At 37.2% G+C, this 22,896-nt stretch overlaps 1 protein-coding gene across 1 annotated transcript in view; it reads right to left on the minus strand.

The window, feature by feature from the left end:
• Positions 1 to 22,896, minus strand: part of LOC134848316 (uncharacterized) — a 34,802-nt gene that overhangs the window by 6,593 nt on the left and 5,313 nt on the right. The window contains exons 4-5 of the mRNA XM_063865718.1: positions 15,568 to 15,912; positions 7,385 to 7,834 (exon numbers count right to left, since the gene is read on the minus strand). Coding sequence (XP_063721788.1) covers positions 7,385 to 7,834; positions 15,568 to 15,912 — 795 coding nt within the window. The remainder of the gene's footprint in view (positions 1 to 7,384; positions 7,835 to 15,567; positions 15,913 to 22,896) is intronic.

A 22,896-nucleotide genomic window follows, 5' to 3' on the forward strand; every position in this document is an offset into this window, starting at 1 on the left:
AATGTAGCGAACGTGGAAGCTGAGTCAGATGAGACAGTGGAAGAAACATGTAATTTCATCACGTCCGATAGTGAGTCGGAATTCACTGTTTTATCTGTAGCAGCTGTGAAACCAAGTCTACCAATTAAATCAGTGAAAAGGTTGGAGGTGGTAAATGCAGCCACGGGTAAGTTACGTTCCATCCAGATTACACTACGTTGTGGTAAGACGTTTTTCAAGGCAACAGTAGATACTGGGAGTCCAGCCTCCTTCGTGAATAAAAAGACAGCAGACTATATTATAAAAACGGTTCCTTCAGCCAAGTTCTTCACGGTTCAAGAAAGTCCAATTGATACAGTTTACGTTGACTATAATCGGAAGAAAATTGAATTGATGGGTACGTTGATTGTGGATGTATCATCTTTGGGATGGCATATCAAGTCTGCAAAATTCCTCATATCAGAAAATCGAACACGCTGTTTACTGGGTTTGGATATGCAACCACAATTGGGAGTAAGAACAACGCAAGTCAGACCAGATCGTCCTTTGGTGGGAGAAGTCTCCCAATCAGACCCGAATTTAACATCGGATTCATGGAAATCTCACTTTCACCAGAAGTTCCATCGGGTGTTCAATAGAATCGGCAAAGCCAAAAACCACAAAGTATTCTCTACGTTCAAGTCTCCACTTGTCCCAATCCAAGAAAAGGGTAGGAGAGTGCCGGTGCATATTCAGGATAAAGTTGGTAAGGAAATTCAAAAACTCATTCATGAAGGGCACGTGGTTAAATTGAATAAATGTACCAGTGAATATTTCATCTCTCCGATAGTAATTACGGCGAAGAAAGATGGCTCTGTGAAATTAGCTATGGATGCTAAACCTATGAATGAACAAATTCATAAGAATCATTACCAAATGCCAAATTTGTTAGAACTATTGGACTCAGCCGCCCAGATAATTACATCGGATATTTCAGGAGATGTTTGGTTTACGTCCTTAGATTTAAAATATGCCTTCAGCCAGATTCCGCTCAGTGAGGAAATTAGCCGACATTGCAATTTTAATATCGTCTGCGGAGAACAAACTGGTACGTATCGGTTCAAGACGGGGTTTTATGGTCTTACGGACATGCCAAAGGAATTCCAAAAAGCGATGGACAACACTCTCCAGGGTCTGTCAGGAGTATTTTGTTTCCTTGATGATATTCTGATTGTCTCGAAGGGCTCAGTCGAGGTTCATAATATTCTTGTAGACAAGGTGATAAGTCGTCTGGATAAAGAAGGTTTTGCTCTGAAACTTTCGAAATGCGAGTTTTCCTTAAATCAATTATCTTGGTTAGGATACGATATTGATTCAGAAGGATATAGACCGAAACGTTCTAAGATAGAGGCAGTACTCGCTCTGGAACCACCAAGGACACTCAAACAACTCCGTTCATTCATGGGCATACTCAACCATCTACAACGGTTTTTACCGAATCTTCAGGTCCATTCCGACCAATTACGCCCGTCACTAACGGCAGGGAATAAAAGCAAATTTGAGTGGGGGGAATGTCAGCAAATGGCATTTCGCAACATCTTACAGCTGATCGCGAACATAACAAAAATGTATCACTATGACCAAAGCCGGAACTCGCGAGTTAAATGTGACGCTAGTCATAGTGGTCTGGGTGCAGCATTAGAACAGGAGATAGAGGAGGATGTTTGGGTGCCAATTGCTTTTGCATCACGTTTTCTAAACGATCAGGAGAAGAAATATAGTACCAATGAATTAGAACTCCTAGCAATTGTATGGTCGTGTGAGCATTTCCGAACGTATTTGTTAGGGAATCATTTCGTGATTCTAACTGATCATAAAGCAATCATATCTGCATTAAAGACGAACCGTGGAAACAAAACGTATCAGTCACGTTTAACTCGATGGGCTGATAGGTTATTACCTTTCGACTTCGATATTTTCCATATCTCCGGCTGTAAGCTAGGAATCGTGGATTACTTATCTCGGTTTCCAACATTCGAAGCTCCACCACCGAGTAGTTTTGATGAACAATATGTCGTCAAATGCATTAGTCGATTCTTTGAGGCATGCGAATTCTTGGACGGTTGGGCCAAGCATCATACTTCATCTGAGGAGTTATCAAATACCGTGGAAATAGGTCAGGATTATGTTGTACCTGTTCAAATTAACCTAGTTGAATTATTGGGAAATTGTCAATCTCGGATCAATTGTCCCGATATCAATAGTTCACTTGTTGCAACGAACAAGTGTGGAAATAGAACGGTAGAGGGCGTCTTATTTCAAGACATTCAATCTACTTCGGAAAGTTTATATCCGCTAGAGGGCGACAAAATGTTCGCCATTAGTCAAAATAACTCCTCTAATCCACCAATTTCTCCTCCGCTAGAGGGCGTCCAAAGTGTTGGCTCATATTCTAGCCAATCAGCGTCAAGTATTAACATGCCGAATTTTGCCACTTTCTCAGCATGGATCATAACTTATCTGCCATTTCTAATTTTATTGTGGATTATTACTTTGGCAGTGAGCAGTTGTCATCTGTTGGCATTAATAGTCAATTTTTTTGTCTTGATTTCAACATATCGGATTGGTTGGATAGAAATTATTTTGAGTGTTTTTCACTTTCAGACTGCAATGAATCCCAACACAAGTACCAACAACACAAACGACAGTTTCGAGCAGTTGTTAAATCAGTATCTGCCGGTCACTCAACATTGGTTCTCCTCAGATAGAGCCAGGCCGCGGTTTCACGCGGGGGCTGTTCGACCCAGAAGATCCACAACAGTTCAACGAGGAGTAGAATTGAGGAGTCAATACGCCCGTATTCTCGCGAATTTCAGGTCCAAACGGGGCAGGATGCCCAAACTACTATCTCAGTCAGTCAACAGCCTCGAGATTTTAAAGTCACCAGTGGTCTCTGCGGACCAGAAATCATTAACTGGACTGGTGGGAATTCTGGACTCAGATGTATTATCGGAGCTAACGGATGAAGATGCCAGTTTAAGCCTCATGAAACGAGCAATTATCAACCGGGATTACGAAGGATTTTGCCGTATCGACTCCTATATTAAATCATTTTGGCATTGTGCAGCGGTAGTTGATGGCTGTGTTGTGGTGGATAATAGGATCGGTATTCCCATGTGTCTTCGCAAACCTTTGTTATATCGACTTCATAGATCGCATGCGGGTCAGTTAGCAATGGTTGACGCGGCACAATACATCTGGTGGCCCCGAATGCATCGGGACATTATACAACTGTGCAAAGATTGTCCTCAGTGCACAAAGTTTGGTAAGAATTTGAAAGCGAACGTATCATTTAATTCATCCAAGCCGTTACCCCTTTTATCGGGTCCTAATGAAGAGCTGCAACTTGATTACGCAGGCCCTCTACTTGACTCATTGGGTAACAGTATTTATATCTTGGTCGCAATCGACCGTTATTCAAAATATCCGTCGGCTATGATTACGCGTTCCACGGGAGGACGGAAGATCATTAAATTTCTTAAGTCATACATTCAACAGCACAGTATTCCCAGATCCATTAAAACAGACCAGTACTCCGGTTTCAAAAATAAATTAGTGAAAAATTTTTGTCTAGAGAAAAATATTGTACAATATTTTTGTCCGGTGGGGGACCATCGTGGCTGTGGTTTAGTCGAACGGTCGATACAAACAATTAAGCGTCGCTTGGGGGCCTCTCGGTTAAGTTCGGATTTCTCTAATGTTCAGGATACCCTTAGGAATATTATTGAAGATATCCGGGTTACAAAAAATTCAGTTACCGGGGTCTCCCCGTTTGAACTTCATTTTGGTCGTCCTCCGAATACGGAGCTATCTATAGCGGCTGATCGGTTAACGTCGGGAATTCATTTAGACAACCAACGTTTGGAACGGGACCTGCTCACACCAGAGCAACGACGGGAGCAGTGCGATAGTCGCCCTAGAATCAAAGTCGTCAAGAAAGGACAATCAAGCCCGACGGTGTCTCCACATTTTGGTGGAACCACAGATTCAATAGCGGATACACCCCACTACCGTGCACTGGAGAGCTTGGCACAATCTGCAAACCAGTGGTTGTCATTGAAAAAGTCTCTAACACATCAGGAGGGGGTCAAAGCCCTGAAGACTCTGACGGAGAGAAATCAAATCCTCGCAGCCACTCTTCGTTCGAATTTGTCTGCTGGTACCCTCAGATTCCGGAACCAAATGCCAACGGAACAAATTCGCCCTTCGTTGCCAAAACGTAATTTGGATTATTTAGTATTGAACGAACCAAATAAGGTCGAAATTTTTCGGAAATTTCTAAATAGGAAGTCTGGCAAAGAACTTTTCAAACCTTATAAGGGCAAAATCGTGCGGATCACTGATTCCACATATATTTCTGATAAAGGGAAAGTTATTAGAAGGAATCACTTGGCAGTGCGTCTTAAATCAACCCCTCTAAGTTTTTCAGGAAAACAATTAACTCCGGTGAAGAAAGGGAAGAAACGCCCAAACGTGCCATCTTCAACATCATCATCGGAAGATAATAGGCCTCTCAAACGAGCGGGTTCCAGGCAACGTATTTCAGCGAAAACAGTGTACGTGCCTGCTCATTCGAAATTTCCTTCTATGCCAGTTTCACATACTCCACCTCGCGGTCAAATGGTGGCGTCAAAATTAAGGGAAGATGCAACTTCGGAGGCTCCGGGTATACAGAACATCCCGTATCCACAGCATTCTACTCCGATGGTAGACTTGACAGTCTCTTCCTCTACGTCGGGTAATCCAGGAACAGAGGCTCCTATTAGCGTCAAGCCAAGGTGTATTAATGTCAAACCGAAATCTACAGTTATTGTCTCTTCCTCTAAGTCTGGCAATTCAGGAACGGAAATTCCTATTAGCATCAAGCCAAAGGCGCCAATTCCAATAATGACCCCAGTAGGCTCAGATCTTATTCCTATCTCTTCAGACGATGAATCGTCAATCTTGAAGTCACAAGTAGGAACTTCATCAAAATTGGTAGCATCGGGTTCTAACAACCAAGATAGTCACGGCATACTTTCGGAACAGGATGGGAATATGTCTTCTTCGTCAAATTCGTCACGATCTTCTTCACGACGGAAAAAGCAAACTACATTCTACGGTAGCCCTATTAGACACTCAGTTAATGTCATTCAGTCGCAGTCAGCAACTACGCCTCCGTCAACTCCTGCCTCTCCGGATAAGAAAGTCCGTTTTGTCGTGTCCAGTTCTGATCGTACTAATCAAGTAAGCCAGTCTCGGGCTGATATACCCGAGGATTCCCCAAAACATAGGAAATTTATTCGTTTTCCCAAAACGAGCACTTCCGACTTTCCTTCGCGTCGGTCAGATAGATAAAACTTTTGTATTTATCGAATTCGGCATTTGGTCCAGAACCTATACAAACTGTTGTACCCTGTATTTGTTAAAACTTTAAACTTTATACCAAATTTCTATTTGTAAAACTTCATGTCGGTCAGACAAATGAAACTTTTGCATTTACCGGATTCAGCATTTGGTCCAGAAATCATACAAACTATCGTAATTAAAACTTTCGCATTTATCAATTCAGCATTTGGTCCGGAAATTATACAAACTTTTGTATCTTGTTCTCGCCATAATCTTTAAATTCATATCAAACATTCATCTATGATAGTCATTTCCATAAATCTTTTGCCTACCTTCACGGTTGCATATGTAAAAGCGCAGTTATTAATTTTGTACTTAAGAGTAAAGAAATTCAAACACGGTTTGAATTTTTTCCCGAGAGGGGGAAATGTGGTGCGTCGTTGTTTAATCTTAAACATGACGTCATCAGTGTGCTAGCTATTTCGTGCTAAACTCCATTATCGGTCAAGGTCGTTACCGACCTGCCAATCCACTTGAACTTTAACAGCATGCGCTCTATTCACTCTCTGTCAACTTATGAAAGATTTGAGTTGTATTTACTTCTATTGTCATGACATTATTTAAATACTAATCTATCTATATTATCTATATGATAAAATAACAAGGAGAATTAATTCTTGTTTTAAACTGTCTTTCGACGTTTCACATGAACGCCTTACCACTATGCTAAGTGCTTCTATTAAGGCCGAATAAAGCTTTTAACCACAAAAAAAAATTCAATTTGCAGAATCAAAAACCAGAGTCAATTGGCAACTACAATGAAAATTGAAATCTCTGACCTTTGCCATCCCAGGGTTAGTCTTTACCTCTACGTCAAGAAAGCCGAAAAATCCAAATAATTTCAATTTGCGCGGAGCTTCGCAACAGTTGCGATACAAGATTAACAAAGCCTTAGAAGGTTGCCAAAATTTTTTAAAAAGAGATGAAAGTCCCAATATATTTTTTGAATCCGAAAAAACTGGATCAATAGATAATTTTCATACTCCGCTGCGAAATCTGAAATTAAAAGCTAGAAGTCGATCAAATTTTTGTGATGCCTTCCCTTGAACACGGAAATGAGATGAAATTGAAAGAAATCAAAAAAGAATTTACAGCGTAAAAAAGTTTTAAAGACTTTCTAGAAAAAACGAAAAAAATTCATTTATATATGTATACACTACAGTCATTGGCAGTTGAAAAAAAAAACGACGCTAAAAAGTGCAATAAAACACGATCTAAATAAGTTAAAATCACTTCGATCGTCAACTTAAATAACTGATTAAAAATCATTACGACGGCTTTCCACCCATTTTGGCTTTCATGTGGGCCTACATTTCATTGCAGTTCCCATGTGCGTTGTTGTCGGAAAGAACATTGGAATACCTACACCAAAATTGCATGGAGTTGCTTTTCACTCATCTACACACACCAAAAGTAAAAAAAAATCAGGTACTGGTCCATCAAACTCAGCTCGACACTTATTTCAAACACTTGATGCGAAAACGCACTTCGCATGCAAACACGAAAAAAAACCTAGCGATTTATGGATGCTTTGAACGAATGAAAGCTCGCACAAAACAGTCCAGCAGTAAGTGAAAATGCGCTCTCGTATTTCAAATTCATCGCTTTAGTCACTGGGCCAGCTCCCCTTAAATCTGCAATTACGAGATGTAAGAATCTTATTGAAAAAAAAAGTTTCGCAAAATCACGTGAGTTTCACTGAAGTTTTAAACTCAAACGGAAACGACACCGAAAAATGAAAATGAGAATTCACAATAAACTCTCCATATTCAATTAAAATTACAGCGAAGGATATTTCGCATTTCATGTCGACGCTTCACGTGGAAAAATCTTGCTTCGAACTGCTGTTCGAAAACAAATAAAAGCCAATTGATTTCAGCGGGAAAAAAAGGTTTTTCGTTGATGCTTTTCCCGTTAACATTATCAAAAAAAATTCTAGTAATACATTGTTCAATTTCCTTATGAGTCAGTAGCATACCTGAGCACAAATTGGATCCCAAGTTGATTGTGAAGAATTCCACGTAATTCTGCTTGCCCACCGTCTTCAGCAGAAGTCTCAATTTAGTCTGCACATCATGCACCTTCCCTTTGTGCTGATTGGACCCCAACATATTCCCATCTTCGGGCGACGCGGTGAACAATACGAAGTATATTGGAAGTTTCTCAAACTTGCCCGAAAAATGTTGCAACTTCGACAGGTACTCGTGCACAATCTGCAAATTGCTCTCTTTGAAGTTGTCCGTGTTCACTCTGATTACAATCAACGAGTAGAAAGCGCTGAACAACTGCACGAACTTCTGCGACTTCTGGCACGTTTCATTCACGAACACATCGACGCTGCGTCGCACTTGCTTGTGCATCAAGTGCTGGACCAACTTGACCGGAATATGTCTTGACTGGACTCCCGCAACATCGCGTATGGTCATACCTGAACATGATTCGACTTGAACATGATTCAATTTCCGAATTGTTCCTAACTACATCAGATAAAATCTCTCTCAATTTCATGACTTCTATGATTGAATGTTATTGATCCACGCACAACTTTTTTTGAATTGAAACTATTCGACAGAGAGTTGAAGCGGAGCTTCGCAGCACTTACACGTGCGATACAAACAAAAAAGTCATTTTTTAAATAGTCGAAAACAATTCGACATTGCCAAAAACCAGAAGTAAAAATTGGATTAGGCTAGTTTTGTTTTAAAAAAGATGCCATTAAAATAACAATAGAACGTTGAATTAGCATCCGAAGAAAACTCACGAAACGGCCGAAATTACCTGAACAGAAACCATTCAAGCCTAAAAAAGTTCAAAAAGACAAAAAATTATACGAAGTTTTCGAGTCCCCCTCCCCCTGAAAAAACCACACACGATCACTTTTTTCTCAAACGACGCAATATAAGGCCACTAATTCGATTAAGTATAGGCCGAAACATGTTAAGCCGAAAAAAATATAAACTTAATAAATTGAGTTGGTAACCTACAACCAATATAAGAAGCAAACTTTGAAAACAGAGAAATAACTCCAATTCCGATTTTTTTTTCATTCGAATCTAGCGTTTTGTAAAACTGGCTCAATTGTCTCAGGCTGAATTGTCTGTATATTTTTGGCTGAATTGTCTGTGGCCGAAATGTCTGTGCGCCAATTCAACAGTCATATTTTGAAGAGATGTGGCAAAGAGATGCGTGAGTCCTGTTAACAAATTTATTTGCGGGAAAAAGTCTAGCACCAGGTTGTAACACACTTGCTATCGCAAATGTAGAGATAACCAACAGAAATTTGGATAACTGTAAATGAACTCGACCAAAAAAAAACATGATTGAATTGATTTCAACTTTTCATGATCTTTCAATTTATTTTTTCCAAATAATTTTATGATTGACTCTTTCTTTCAAATCAGAGGCGGATCTGCCATGTTCTCGTTGGTGGGGATTTCAACACAGACTTAAAGCTGAGTTTCAAACTTGCGATATAAAATTAATATCCAGTTCAAAAGATCTGTCTCATACGAAAAAAGAAAAATTAAACAAATTCTGTTAAAAAATTATGGACTATAAAAAAAAACAGAAAACTCTTTTCGCAATTGTTTAAGAAATCAATTACCTCACACGAAAGAAAAATTAGGACTACACAAACTCATTTCATTTTTTTCTTCTAACTAAAAGATGGAAATGCTAAGAAAAAAATGAAGTGTCGGTCAAAAGAACGAGATCCAAATTGCCTCTGAAAAATTCAAATTGCCTCTGAAAGTTTTCAGACTAACCTGTTTTTGGCGCCATTTATTTGATTTTTTTTAAATCGGAGACGTAAGATAGAATTTCTCCGAAAAACATGACTTAAATAGAAGAATTTCACTTCAGTCCTTAACGCTTATTAAATACATCTACAAAACTTTTCTCATTGGTACCATCTCATTGGTATTCATTGGTACCATCTTATCAAACTTATTGCTCACAAAACTCTAAGACGAACAATTACGTCTTTAAATTTGCCTTTCAACTTGGCATCATTTGAACTTCGATACTCCAGATCCTTAATTCGCTCGTTTTTATTGACTCTTCATACTTACTTTAAATTGGTTCGCGAAATAGCTTTGAAATTCATCCGTACCACAATATTGTTGTAACAATATACCGAATTGGCCCTATTTTATGGAAGTGGAGGTAGCAGTAATAAAGTTTACAATTGACCGATAGCTTATCAAAGTGTTCGATAACCCATAGCAACCTTTGTTCTTTTAAGCGCACCATTTTACAAAATGCGTTTGTTTTTACTTTTCCTGAGTTATTCGACATTAACAGACATTTTGCATGATATCTACGATTAATTGCAATCAAAACAATTTTTTCTTACAAAACTATACAAAATAACTCGTATTAGCAGGTCAGGAGCTAAAAAAAGAAAAAAGTCCTTTCCTCACAGGAAGTAAAAATTACGAAATAATCATTCGACCTTTACATCTATACAAGTGAAATATGCGAAGATACTAAATCACTGCCATTAAAGGCCTTATTCGCCCAATAGCAGTGATGAGCATTTAAAAACAGCACATAAAAAATAAAAGAGTTAAATAAAAATCTATTTTGCTAATAAATTCAAATTTGGCTATTTAAATTGTCAATTTCATTTCAAAGAAAACACAAAATTAAAACACAAAATCGAAGCTGCGCTTCGCACCACTTGCGATACAAAATAAGAAAGCCGCAAGGTCGGAAAAATCCAAAATTCGAAAAAATTAGATCTATCAAAAAAATGAATAAGAATAATTTGGGAACAAAATCATGGCAAGACAACAGAATGTGATATTAGTATCGGATGAAACTTACCAAGCGGTAACAAAGCCGGAACTACCGTAGCAGAAACCCTTTGAGCGGAAAAACAATCAACAACTCTTCAGACTTATAAAAAGAGCTCAACCTCAAAACACACGTACACAAAGAAACTTTTGTTCGAAAAATTCTATTGAGCTGAAGTGTTTCTGAAAGCCAAAATCTATTCAGCTAAAAAAAAAAAGAAAAAAAAAACAAGAAAGGCGATGGAAAAATTCAAAAATTTATGTTTTTTTTAAATTTAAGAAGTCTTATATAAAAGTTAAGTCCTCCCTCACTCTCAAAACAAACACATGCACAAAGCATAGCCAACTGATAAGTGGAAAAAATGAACAAAAAAAACGACTTCAACTTTTGATTTTCGAAGAAAAATATAAATGGCCTTAAAACTCTTTGAATTAAAAGAACAATTTATGATGGACTTTTTTTTGATAAAAGTCGATCACGTTTTTCGTGACCTTAACAATTTTGCCTTTCGATAGTGGAGTTTGCCTTCCTTTCAACAATAGAAATGCAGTGCACTTAAAAAAAAATCACAAGTCAAACCGCGAAAAATCAAAGATGATCGTGAACAAATTTTAAGACTTTTACCTGGGAAAAAAAAATCAGCAAGACCTACGTTCATTACTCTTGAGAAAAAACTTCCAAAATTGATAATGATCAGCATTAAACTCTTTTCTGAAAATAAAAATCGAGATTAGAAGTCGATCAGGTTTTTTGCGACCTTTAAACTTCTGCTGTTCGATAGTGGATTTGGCCTTCCTTTATACAAAAAGAATTAACTGAATTTCAAAAGAAACCAAAGTCAAAATACACAAAAAAAACAAATTTGAGCGTGAACAGAGTTCAAGACTTTATTTGAAAAAAGTAACAAAAATCATCACGACCAATATAAAAGTCTTCGTTCATCGACTCTTATAAGCAACGAGGTTGAATAATTGAAATTTCGCAATTTTGGAACACAAGAGTTGTGTCGAATCGCTATTTTTTTTTGAAAAACACGCGTGCTAAATCTCCAAAACGTTTTTTTACATCTTACGGAAAAATTACATGAAAAAGCGAAATCCTTCATGCGGGACCTTCGCCGAAAAAAATTAGCAGACACGAAAGTCTAAAATACTCAAAAATTTCCATAAAAAAACAGGTCCTGACTGGAATCGAACCGGGGTTTGTCATATCAAGCATGGGTGTTACCACTGCACCAAATACACAACACATGATGAATTAAAAAAAACACCGAAAAACTTTTTAATGAACAGCATGAACGAAAAATAAAAATAGCAAAAAAAGCCAAACTTCTTGGAACTCTATTACTTGCCCAAAACCGGAACACATTGACATTTTTTTAAATTAGTGTAAAAAAGCCCAAATATTAGGCAAATTCGATGCTGCGACAAATAAGTGAACACAAAAAAGCAGTCAAACAGAAAACCGACAAAAATTGTTTGACGCTCAAACAGTTTTCCGCATTCAAAAAACAGGTTCAGGCCTGATTCGAACCATTGACGTTTGTCTTTATAGGCAGCTGCGTTAGCTCTTCGCGACATGCGCGAATTAAGGTCTGAATTTTGATTTTATAGGAAATTTGAATTAATTATAAGCCAAGAAAATAATCAATCTAGTAGTTAACACGAAAAGGTTTGATAAAATCCAGTTTGATAAGATTTACTAACATCGAGTGAAAAAATCCAATCCAAGATACCGTATTACTGCCTCAGATAAGATTTTTATAATACTTCATGGCAAACGATTCGAAGTTTTTCCCTTTTTTACATACGTCAAAGTGCTTTTTGATGGTGATTTTGAAAGCTATTCCAATTTCAATTGCATATTGAGGGTTTGAATTGCGCCAGCCATTAGTGATCATTTCGAAAATATAGGCTTCGCAAACACTTGCGAGAACATAATAAAAAGAAGTTCTATAAAAATAAAGTAAGAAATAATCCTCGAACTAACAAAAATTCGTCTACCTCTGAGATTCGAACCTGCGACCTAGAAATGAAGAGCCTCGCATACTAACCACTAAGCAGCGGAAGCTTAATATGTACCATTGACCACTCAGTCGCAAATAAAGCAGAGAACAGATTCTATGCAATTTCCAACGCTACAGTGAAATTTCCAAATACGTGAACACTTTATTTAACCAACACTTTTAACGAGAAAGGTAAGAAAAAAAGAAGGTGCGTAAAAACACACAAGCTGATTGCAAATGTAAAAAGAACAAAACCTGAATAACAAAAAGAGTGAGTTAAAATAACTTGAAAACAAGGATAGCTGGTCGCTCTGCAAGTAGCACAGAATGTTTGGACAACAGTTCTGAAATGAAAATGAAAAAACACAAATTTTTCGAAAGTTTTCAAAATATTTTGTGGTTTTCTCTTTTGTAAACTTCGTGTATTTTTACACAAAAATCAGCGAAAATTCGAACCTTTGAAAATAAACAGCAATAGCAATGAACTGAGAGTAGAGAGAATCTCTCTCTCTCTCTCTCTCCTCTCTCTCATCGAGTCATTGTAAAGCAGTTTTTCTCGACACGGAGACCTCTCCTTTTGTGCAACTTCCTTCGGCGTACATATTTTAAAACACTGAATTATTTAAAACATAGCCAATCAAAGATTGGAAAAAAGTAATAAGCACAAGTAAACAAAAAACACTGACTTTGTTGAATAACGTCTCAACTTTCGACGAAAAAAATAGATGCCCTTAAAGCTTTTTGAATTTCTAGAAAGATTTATGACTGGCGCTTTTTTGATAACATGAACCCAACTTGAGAAAACTGGATCAATAGGTAAAGTTTTTATTCAGCTGGGAAATCTTGAAAATAAATTCTAGAAATCGAAGCTAGAAATCGTTCAAGTCACAAACACAAGCCACAAACAAAACAGAAGCTATGAAATTTCCAACGCTCTAGATCGTAATTATAGCTAAAGTGCCGCCAAACAGTGAACATTTTTATTTGCGAGTTAGGTAAAAAAAAAGATTCGTACTAAAACACTAATGCACACAAGCTAGTGTAAAAACTAAAATCCACTTTCAAAAGAACGTGGAGAGCGCTATTTTTTTCCCTTTAACAAAAAAATTCGAAAGAGCTACAAAAAATATCTGACCGAGTAAAACAGTTGCCTTTTACTGAAAAAAAAACGAAAACACGCACGAACTAAATAAGTGTCTTCAAACGATCATTTTTAGTTAAAACCTCCAAGAAAATCTCAAATAAATCTTTTTTGGAGTGTCTGAGCATATCTCAAACACTCCAAATGTCTCAAAATTGGCTGCAAAAAGAAAATTTTTCGCATTAAGTACACAGTATTCGTGAAACACTGGAAACAATTACTTCTTAAAATCCAGGACCTTTCCAGTGGTAGCAAAAACTACAGTTCAAATTCATATTTGAGAGAATTCATATCAATGGTTAAATTGAGCTAAAGCAGTTCTGCAGCAATGCGTGATATTACGATGTGAAGCGTAAAGAACAGTGTTCAGAATAGTAATTATGATCACCGTGCTAGTTGCAAACCAAATTTATAAACTAGAAACTGGACTAAGTGTTGGCTTGACATCAGCCATATATTCTTACGTCTCTCCCCTCCCATCCCTCAAAAATTTGTATCAACTCCGAAAGCGATTTTAAAAATTTAAATACTGGTAGACCTTAAATGAATGTCCTGAAGTAGTACCAAATTGAAGACTTTTTCTGGTTTCCTGGTACGTATGACCCTTTAAATCCGCTAGCGTATTATTACCTTTCATTTCACAAGGATAAAAATAACCATGTAAGCTAACAAATTCTCTTCGGAACAAAATTATTCCTATATAAGAGTCTTCACTAATTTCATTGACAATCGTTTTATTACGCATTCTACGCGATACCTGCCGTTAGAATCCTGCGATCCTGCTGCAAGCTTTCTACATTTTGTTAATTGTGACAACCTTGATTAAACTATAGTGTTTCTAGCTGATTGAAGCAGTTTTTGTAATTTCCTTTTTCTCTTATGTTTCGAGTATCTGTGTTATCAAAAATTACGGAAAGCTATCCAGAACAATATCTCATCAGAGCGAGTAACAAAAATTGAAAATTAAAATCAAATTAAAACAGCACAAGTGAAAAGGTCTAGACAGTGTGAACAAGGTAAGCAAAACTGACATAAGTCTTGTCGGTTACACACATCAAATTCTTTTGTCGTTGACTTAAGCTTAAAAAAGGTTGGTCATTGATTCTCCATGTCATTCAATGTAACCATTATTCATTTAACTTACCAAGAAATATTCAGCGCAAATTTAGGATCTGATAGCCGAAAAAGCAGTGCGAAAATTATTCACAGGCGGCAAAACGGCGCAATTAGAAAAATGTTTTTGTCGCAAGGCTACGATTCACTGTTTAGTAATTCCGTAAAGCTTTTAATATAGAACCCCACTCCCACAAAGACACGGCTGTTTTCTTGCTGTATAATGTTAGTGAATTTGGATAATAGACATTTTCGATATTGGAATATTTAAAAAACATGACGGCAAATGTTTTCTATATTTTCCCAATTTATCATGTTAAATTAACCTTCGGCTAATTGGCGCCTTTCGAAATGGTACCAATTGTCGCCTGCCACCAATTATTGTTCGCGACGAATTTTCGCCTCATGAACCGAAAAATGTCTATTTGTGAAATCGGGACTAGTGATGATACTCTAGTGTGACAAACTGCCAGCGGGGTTAGTTGGATAACCGGTTAACAAACACAGGCCTAAGGTTTAAGCATCAGGGTGAACAAATTAGCATTGGATGTTATTGACGAGTATTTAAGCAATGTGACTTTAAATTTCCTCTATTATCGAATTCCACGACAGCTATTTTTAATATGAAAAAAGTGGAGTGAGATAATACAACACTACTCTGAGTAAAAAAATAGTAAATTGTGTATTGAAAAAAAAGACTACGATATTTTGTCATCAGCAATATTTCAGGGTGAGACAAATACAGTTTTGAAACACAGTGAAGGGAGAGGACAAGAATAATTTTTATAGCCAATTTAAACAATAGTAGCTGGTAGCTTTGGAGTAGCACCAAATCTTCCGAGCACTCTCATCATTTTCAACAATGGGAATTTTGAATTTTTTAATCGAGCCTAAAACGCATAAAATTTTATTTGAGCGTAAGCAAGTTTTGAGATAATTTCCTGGATAAAAAAGAAACAAATTCACCAAGACCTATATAGGAGTCTTCACTACGTTTATTACTCTTAAGAAAGGAAACAGAAAAGCTTAAAATATGGGGAAAAATGATGAAAATCTGCCTTTTAGGAAATACTCGAAAATAAAATATCAAGTTTAAGTAAGCTACCTCGTCGCAGCATGGACTCTGCCAAGAGTGCGGCTCTTGCCCTCTGGTAGAGATCCAGTGAGAATTTATCTACCACAGATCTGTTAATGCACCCGTCTTGCGACTCGAGGAAATTCGCGTAAAACTTGCCGCTCGTCACTTCTTCCACGATAGCTGCAGTGCTTTCAGCGTCCTCTGCGAACAACTGGGACAGTAGCCACTTGTTCATGTTCTGTTCACATCCCTGGATCGTGACGTTGTTTTCGAAGTACGGACTGGTGGATAGAAGGGTGATGTAGCAAAAGGGGATGTAGGACAGGTTGTTGTCTGCAATCTGCTCCCACGCGCTCTCCACGTCACTATCGTCTGAACAAACACAGAATTTAATTCTCCAAAATATTTTTTTGATTTAGAGGCGAAGCTGCCGAAAAAGCCAAGATGGGTCTCAACATTACACGAAAATATGGCTGAAAAACACACATCCAAGGAAATGAACGGTTTCTGCTTTCAGTCGGCGGATTCACCTCCTGTCTCCTACATCAAATAGCCACATGAAAAATATATTGTATGCAAACTCCAGAATTTTGTACGCACAAAAATCAAACAGAAATGTGCGAATTTGATTAGAAAAAAAATCCCTCGCACTAAGCGCCAAATTCCGCTTCTGGAAAAAGGATGCTTTGAAAAAGAAAAAACTGACACATGCCGGGATTCTATCCAGGGCCGCCTGCGTTTCAGGCTCAAACTAAACCATGATTGGTTTCCATGAAAATTAAGTTAGTAAATAGCTTTAATGAAGATGTTTTTTTAAATTTAATAAACAAAGCTTTGAATGGAGCCTTTTCAAATTCACTGCTTTCTATATGTACCCAAAATTGCATATTCTTTTGGAATTGAATCAACTGCATCATAACCGGAATACATCGAAAAGTCTAATTGTTGTGATAAACTCATTAAATAGCTTCCGATAATCGAAATGCGTTTACTTCGAGGACAAGGTTTTATATGGAGGTCAAAAGCAATATTGAAAGGACTGACCAACAAATCCAATGGAAAATTTATTTTTATCAAAGAGCGGCTATCCAAATCGGATAAAAAAGAGCAAAATTATGCCAACAGGGAAAAACCGCTCAAGACAGTAGAGACAATTGCGCCGTCAAGCAAGAGAACCAGTGCAATTCTGGCAACTGAACCCGTTATATCGAAGTTAGAAGTCGAAATGACGTGGATCGACTCGCCGCAAGAGCTGTGCCCAAATTCAGCCAGAGGCCTCAAATTCAGTCTTGAGGCTCCACCCGATATAATATGTCTAATCGAAACTTGGCTAACAGAAAATGATAAAAATGAAAGTTGGTTAGTAAGTCGTTATAATCAATTCTGGTCTATAGATAGAAACACTCATGGTGGCGGCGTCATGATACAAGTAAGAAATACCCGCTGTTTACTGAATCTGATGGCAATGCCCTTTGATGAATGTGTTTTTGCTGAAATATCACAGAATTCTGTTAAATTTTCAGTTGGTTTTATATACATTAAACGCAAAGCTAACAAACTGATGTTCGTAAAAAAGTTGGTTCAATTTTTAGACGAGAGAAAGTCGGTAAATCGGCCGTTTTTTGCGCAGTGATTTCAATATATATATACTATGCAGAGCAATTTGCTGGCTCAGAATTACATGAACAACATATCCTCAAATGGTTTTGAGATCGCTAGCAATGAAGCAACGCGTGTCACAGATAATTCCAAAACTTGTTTGGATCATTTTATTTTTCAAAATATATCAGTGCCGAATTCAAAAGTACTCAACTGTGAAAAAATTACTGAATATTATCCTATCACATTAGAATGAAATATAAAAAAATACAACAACGAAAATCCTTTTCGTGATAAATCTTTTCTTAAGAAGCGGCTTAAAGTATTAGTTTTTGGAAAAAACTGATGATACTTTTGAAACTAATAGAAATAAATTGTTTGAATTACAGGACCCAAACGCCGCTTTTCAGCGATCGCATGGAAGTGTTCTTCATGATTTTGTTCCGCTCAAGTGTAAGAGAAATGCACAAAGCACGCGGCCAATTTGGTTCACCAACAGACTTGCAAATCTGAGAAACAAGCGAAATGCACTTACAGGAGGTGGAAAATAAGTCCGCAGATTTCGAGTTCGGACAACTTTTGAAATTTAATATCCGAAGAGCACAATTCGAAAAGGAAGTTAAACAATAAAAAAAAAACAGTTTTATTGGAATAAATTTAAACATTGTATCGGAGACTCAAGACAAACTTATTAACTACTTGAAGATATCAGTGGCAAAAACCTTAAAACTCCATCATTGAATTCTTGTTTTGAGATAAGTGAGAACCCAACCGATTTCGATAATGCGAATAAATGTAATACTTTTTTCACAACCATAGGCAAAACACTCAAAAAAGGTCACACCCAATTTTTTCAGGCCGAATATTGAAAGCACTCCTCTCTCGATGTATCTCAAAAGGGTCAATGCCGTAGAAGTATCAATCATCATCAAGTTTGGTTTATAAGTTCTACTTCGGCGATGATTACATAAGTAATTTAATTGTAGAAACGTCAGCTACAGTTGTGACACCCTATTTAGCCTTTATTATCAACCTTTCTTTTTTCAAGGGAGTGTTTCCCAAAGAACTTTGCAAAGCCAAGGTGTTTCCTGTACACTAAGAAGTTTATTTTTTTTCCCGAAAATGACAAGATCACTGTGATGATATATTCAAACAAAACAACTTGCTAGCTGTATCTGAGAATCATATCTACGAACTTTTGAAATTTGTTCTCAAATCTGCACTGTGAATGCTTTTTGAATGAAATGTTTCCTTTTCAAATTTCTAAGAAGATTATAGTGCTAATTTACTCTCGGAACATTTTTGCAACCGGGAAATTGAAAGTTTCTCGAAACGGTACAGAGCTTGCAAGTTGTATAACAAGTTGGAAAACCTACGTTTTTAATTCAAAATTGGGAATTGGTTAGATATATTTATAACCTATGAAGAAATTCAAAAAAATTGCACCCCAGGGTTTAATGCTACTGGAAATCTTCCGATGGGCTGCAATTTCTGTGGAAACAAAACGACCTATCAAAAACTTCTATTTCTCGCATTTTTTACGAAAAAATTCGTAGTTTTCGCAATAAAAAAAACTCAGAAAAACTTGGAAAAATTTTATCAAAGACAAAAAATTCTTTCTCATCATCATCTCGTAAAAAGCAGTGTAAGAGCAGGCGGCACAAGAATGTGAACAACAGTTTTCCTCATGTTTTGAAATCGATTTTATGAATTTGAAAAAAAAACTAAAAATTGAAGATTTTTTTTCTATTTTTTTATTCGTTATTTTGTTTGGTTTTTTAAACCTAATTATTACAACCTGTAGGGGCGAACGCTTAGTGGATCCTAGGACCCCGTTGTCTGTCCTCTCCAGGTCTCAGTTTTTGATGCTTTGATTGTATGTTTATTCATTTTGGAGAAATTTTTTCTTTCTTTCTTGTAATTTGAAAGATAATGAAATTTGAATCTTACTTAAACGCGCTCAATTCATAAAACACAAGTCAAGTCCCTGAGGTGACAACTAAGCCGGCAAGAAATAAACAGACTAGTTAAATCATTTGGTAGCTGGGTATATTAATAACCTCACGAAATACAGCTTTATTTCTGCAAATGGTGTGCAGAGGCAACGTCCATTCCTGGGACGACAGAGGTTCAGGGTTAGAATCAGGTCATGGTCTGTTTTTAAGTAAATAAAAAACTTCGGCGATGATTACATAAGTAATTTAATTGTAGAAACGTCAGCTACAGTTGTGACACCCTATTTAGCCTTTATTATCAACCTTTCTTTTTTCAAGGGAGTGTTTCCCAAAGAACTTTGCAAAGCCAAGGTGTTTCCTGTACACTAAGAAGTTTATTTTTTTTCCCGAAAATGACAAGATCACTGTGATGATATATTCAAACAAAACAACTTGCTAGCTGTATCTGAGAATCATATCTACGAACTTTTGAAATTTGTTCTCAAATCTGCACTGTGAATGCTTTTTGAATGAAATGTTTCCTTTTCAAATTTCTAAGAAGATTATAGTGCTAATTTACTCTCGGAACATTTTTGCAACCGGGAAATTGAAAGTTTCTCGAAACGGTACAGAGCTTGCAAGTTGTATAACAAGTTGGAAAACCTACGTTTTTAATTCAAAATTGGGAATTGGTTAGATATATTTATAACCTATGAAGAAATTCAAAAAAATTGCACCCCAGGGTTTAATGCTACTGGAAATCTTCCGATGGGCTGCAATTTCTGTGGAAACAAAACGACCTATCAAAAACTTCTATTTCTCGCATTTTTTACGAAAAAATTCGTAGTTTTCGCAATAAAAAAAACTCAGAAAAACTTGGAAAAATTTTATCAAAGACAAAAAATTCTTTCTCATCATCATCTCGTAAAAAGCAGTGTAAGAGCAGGCGGCACAAGAATGTGAACAACAGTTTTCCTCATGTTTTGAAATCGATTTTATGAATTTGAAAAAAAAAACTAAAAATTGAAGATTTTTTTTCTATTTTTTTATTCGTTATTTTGTTTGGTTTTTTAAACCTAATTATTACAACCTGTAGGGGCGAACGCTTAGTGGATCCTAGGACCCCGTTGTCTGTCCTCTCCAGGTCTCAGTTTTTGATGCTTTGATTGTATGTTTATTAATTTTGGAGAAATTTTTTCTTTCTTTCTTGTAATTTGAAAGATAATGAAATTTGAATCTTACTTAAACGCGCTCAATTCATAAAACACAAGTCAAGTCCCTGAGGTGACAACTAAGCCGGCAAGAAATAAACAGACTAGTTAAATCATTTGGTAGCTGGGTATATTAATAACCTCACGAAATACAGCTTTATTTCTGCAAATGGTGTGCAGAGGCAACATCCATTCCTGGGACGGCAGAGGTTCAGGGTTAGAATCAGGTCATGGTCTGTTTTTAAGTAAATAAAAAACTTCGGCTCGAAAAAAATATGGGAACGGATCAAAAATAAATGAATCACGGAAAATCAACATGAAATTTTATTTGAGTTTACCTGTGAACAAATAATCTTATCATTTGAAACGTTAATTGTTTGCTTCAATATTGCCACTCCCTTTGACAATTGATCAATCGTTTTCTATTTCAGATGGAGATAAAATTTGGATCGAGAAGTAAAAAGGGGATAGTTGTGATGTTGATCGGTTAAATTTTGCAGAAGGGGGAAGTAAGGAAGAAAGTCGCGTGCAGAAGGTGAACAAGGAGTCGTGCTGTCTTCAGGCGGCTGAAGTGGATTGATGCAGCTACTGGTCCTGTGGTTAAAATGAAGAGTGAGCGAAAATATCCTTAACCGAAGTGAAGGAAAAATGTATTTGGTAAGAGGACCAACCATTGCTTTTCGAATTATTATTTTGAATTGTTTGTTTGTATCATCGAGTTTTTTGATCGCTCGTCGTCTTTCATCGCCAATTTCTGCAATCTTCAATCGGTCGCACACAAAGCTTCCCAATCTCTGTTATCACTTGCACTACCCTCACTAGACTATCGTTTCAAGTATATACACTTTCCAGACCGCCAAGTGGCCATAAAAAAGGCGAGTTAACATCGGTTCCGATTCTGTTGCTGAAGTTTTGTTTTTCTACAAGGTTCCGATTCTGTTGCTGCATAGCGTTTAGATACTTGAAGATTAAGAGCTGGTCAAATAATTTATTGGAAGTCGAATCGTTTGAAAATCATTTGAATCAATTATCAATTTTTTTCAGCTCATTAATGGTAGGATCAGTACAATGAGTATTTGACTTGACATGAAACCATTTTAACGACACCAATGGAAAGAGCAACGCAGTGTCTTTAGCATCAACCTAAACTGATGCATTTGGATTTGAGTTGTGTATAGCTTCCGTCTACCAAAGCAAAGTATAGATCTCGTCTAGTTTGAGTTTTACTCAATTTGTGATACAGAAGTTTCATTGACGTAACAGCATCTTCCAAAAAACATGCAGAAATTGAATCCCTTGCTGGTATATTGGCCCGTTTGTGAACTAATTTTTGAACATGATCGAGAAGGCTGCCTATCAGGCGCCTTGTCTTGCCATAGATACTTCACTTGAATTAGCTCGTTAAGTCATCCGATGAAGTTCGTTCCATTATCACACAAGATATGCTTGGGCATCCTTGTTGAGCGATGAACCTCCTGATAACCTTCAAGCATTCTTCGTCGTCTTGACTCTTATGACCAGGAAATACTAATGAGTGTGAGCGAGCGATATTGGCAACCTGTCAAGGTGTAGTTGTACCAGGTCAATATGGCGTATCACAGTTCTTGCGTAATGAGTGTTCACCGGCGAGATTATCGGAACTCATCTGCCTCATTTAGCCAGTCAGCTGTTGCGAGTCGTCAATCAACTTAAAGCGATAGCTCATTGCCTTTGATTGGATATAGCTGAAGGAGACGTGATGTCCGGCTGATGTCTAAGCCGTTTTGGAATGATTTTTTATTCCTCCAAAATGCTGTCCTTGAGCATATCGTCCCAGAACATACAGGCCTAAATTTCGAAGCTGATTCAGATCGTCGGTGTTATTCAGAAGTTTCCAGTCGAGTTTTGTGATAAAGGTTCCCGCAAAGGCTCTGTCTTACCTAAAGATCCCTATGGTTGAACTTTTTCCAGCACTGATCCTCAATCCAGCGTCCAGTCCTGATTGCTTTTGATGCATGAATCTTTTCCTTCCCACAAGCTGCCTGAATGAATGAACAGGATGATTTCGTCGAATGACCAGTTGAGCTCGTTTTTCTCTTCATTTGCTTCGAGAATGGCAGCTTGTCCTGGAAAACGATCTTGATTTCTCTGCAACAATGAGGCTAATGATCGCTAAACATGCTAATTTTGCAACTCATCTTGTAAGATTGGCTGGGCTTTGAAGAGTCAAACGTGTCTCCACTTGACCGCTGGTAGCATCTGTTGAACTTGAGCAATGCGGCTGACCACAAAATTAGATTATCTAATTGGAATTGAACTAATCCAAGCAAGTGCTAGTCTTGAATCACTTCATGCGTTGTATTCTACCACCAACTGCAAAATTACGATTGACTTGACGACATTTCAGGAGTTTAGAGCCCATAGTCAGTGAACAAAGCTCAAGTCTTGTGATTTAAACTGTCTTCCTTGGTGCAAATTGTACTTTGGCGGCTAGCAATGAAGTGCGTGTTCTGCTTCTTAGTAGCCCTGACATATTTGGCTGCTCCGATAGCTATCTCCACTGCATCACAGAAGAGATAACAATCACTTTTTTTGAAAGCATTCGTCTGCCAAATCTGAAGGAACAACTACGG

The sequence above is a fragment of the Symsagittifera roscoffensis genome, chromosome 1 (assembly GCF_963678635.1).
Source record: "Symsagittifera roscoffensis chromosome 1, txSymRosc1.1, whole genome shotgun sequence".
Lineage (NCBI taxonomy): Eukaryota > Metazoa > Xenacoelomorpha > Acoela > Convolutidae > Symsagittifera > Symsagittifera roscoffensis.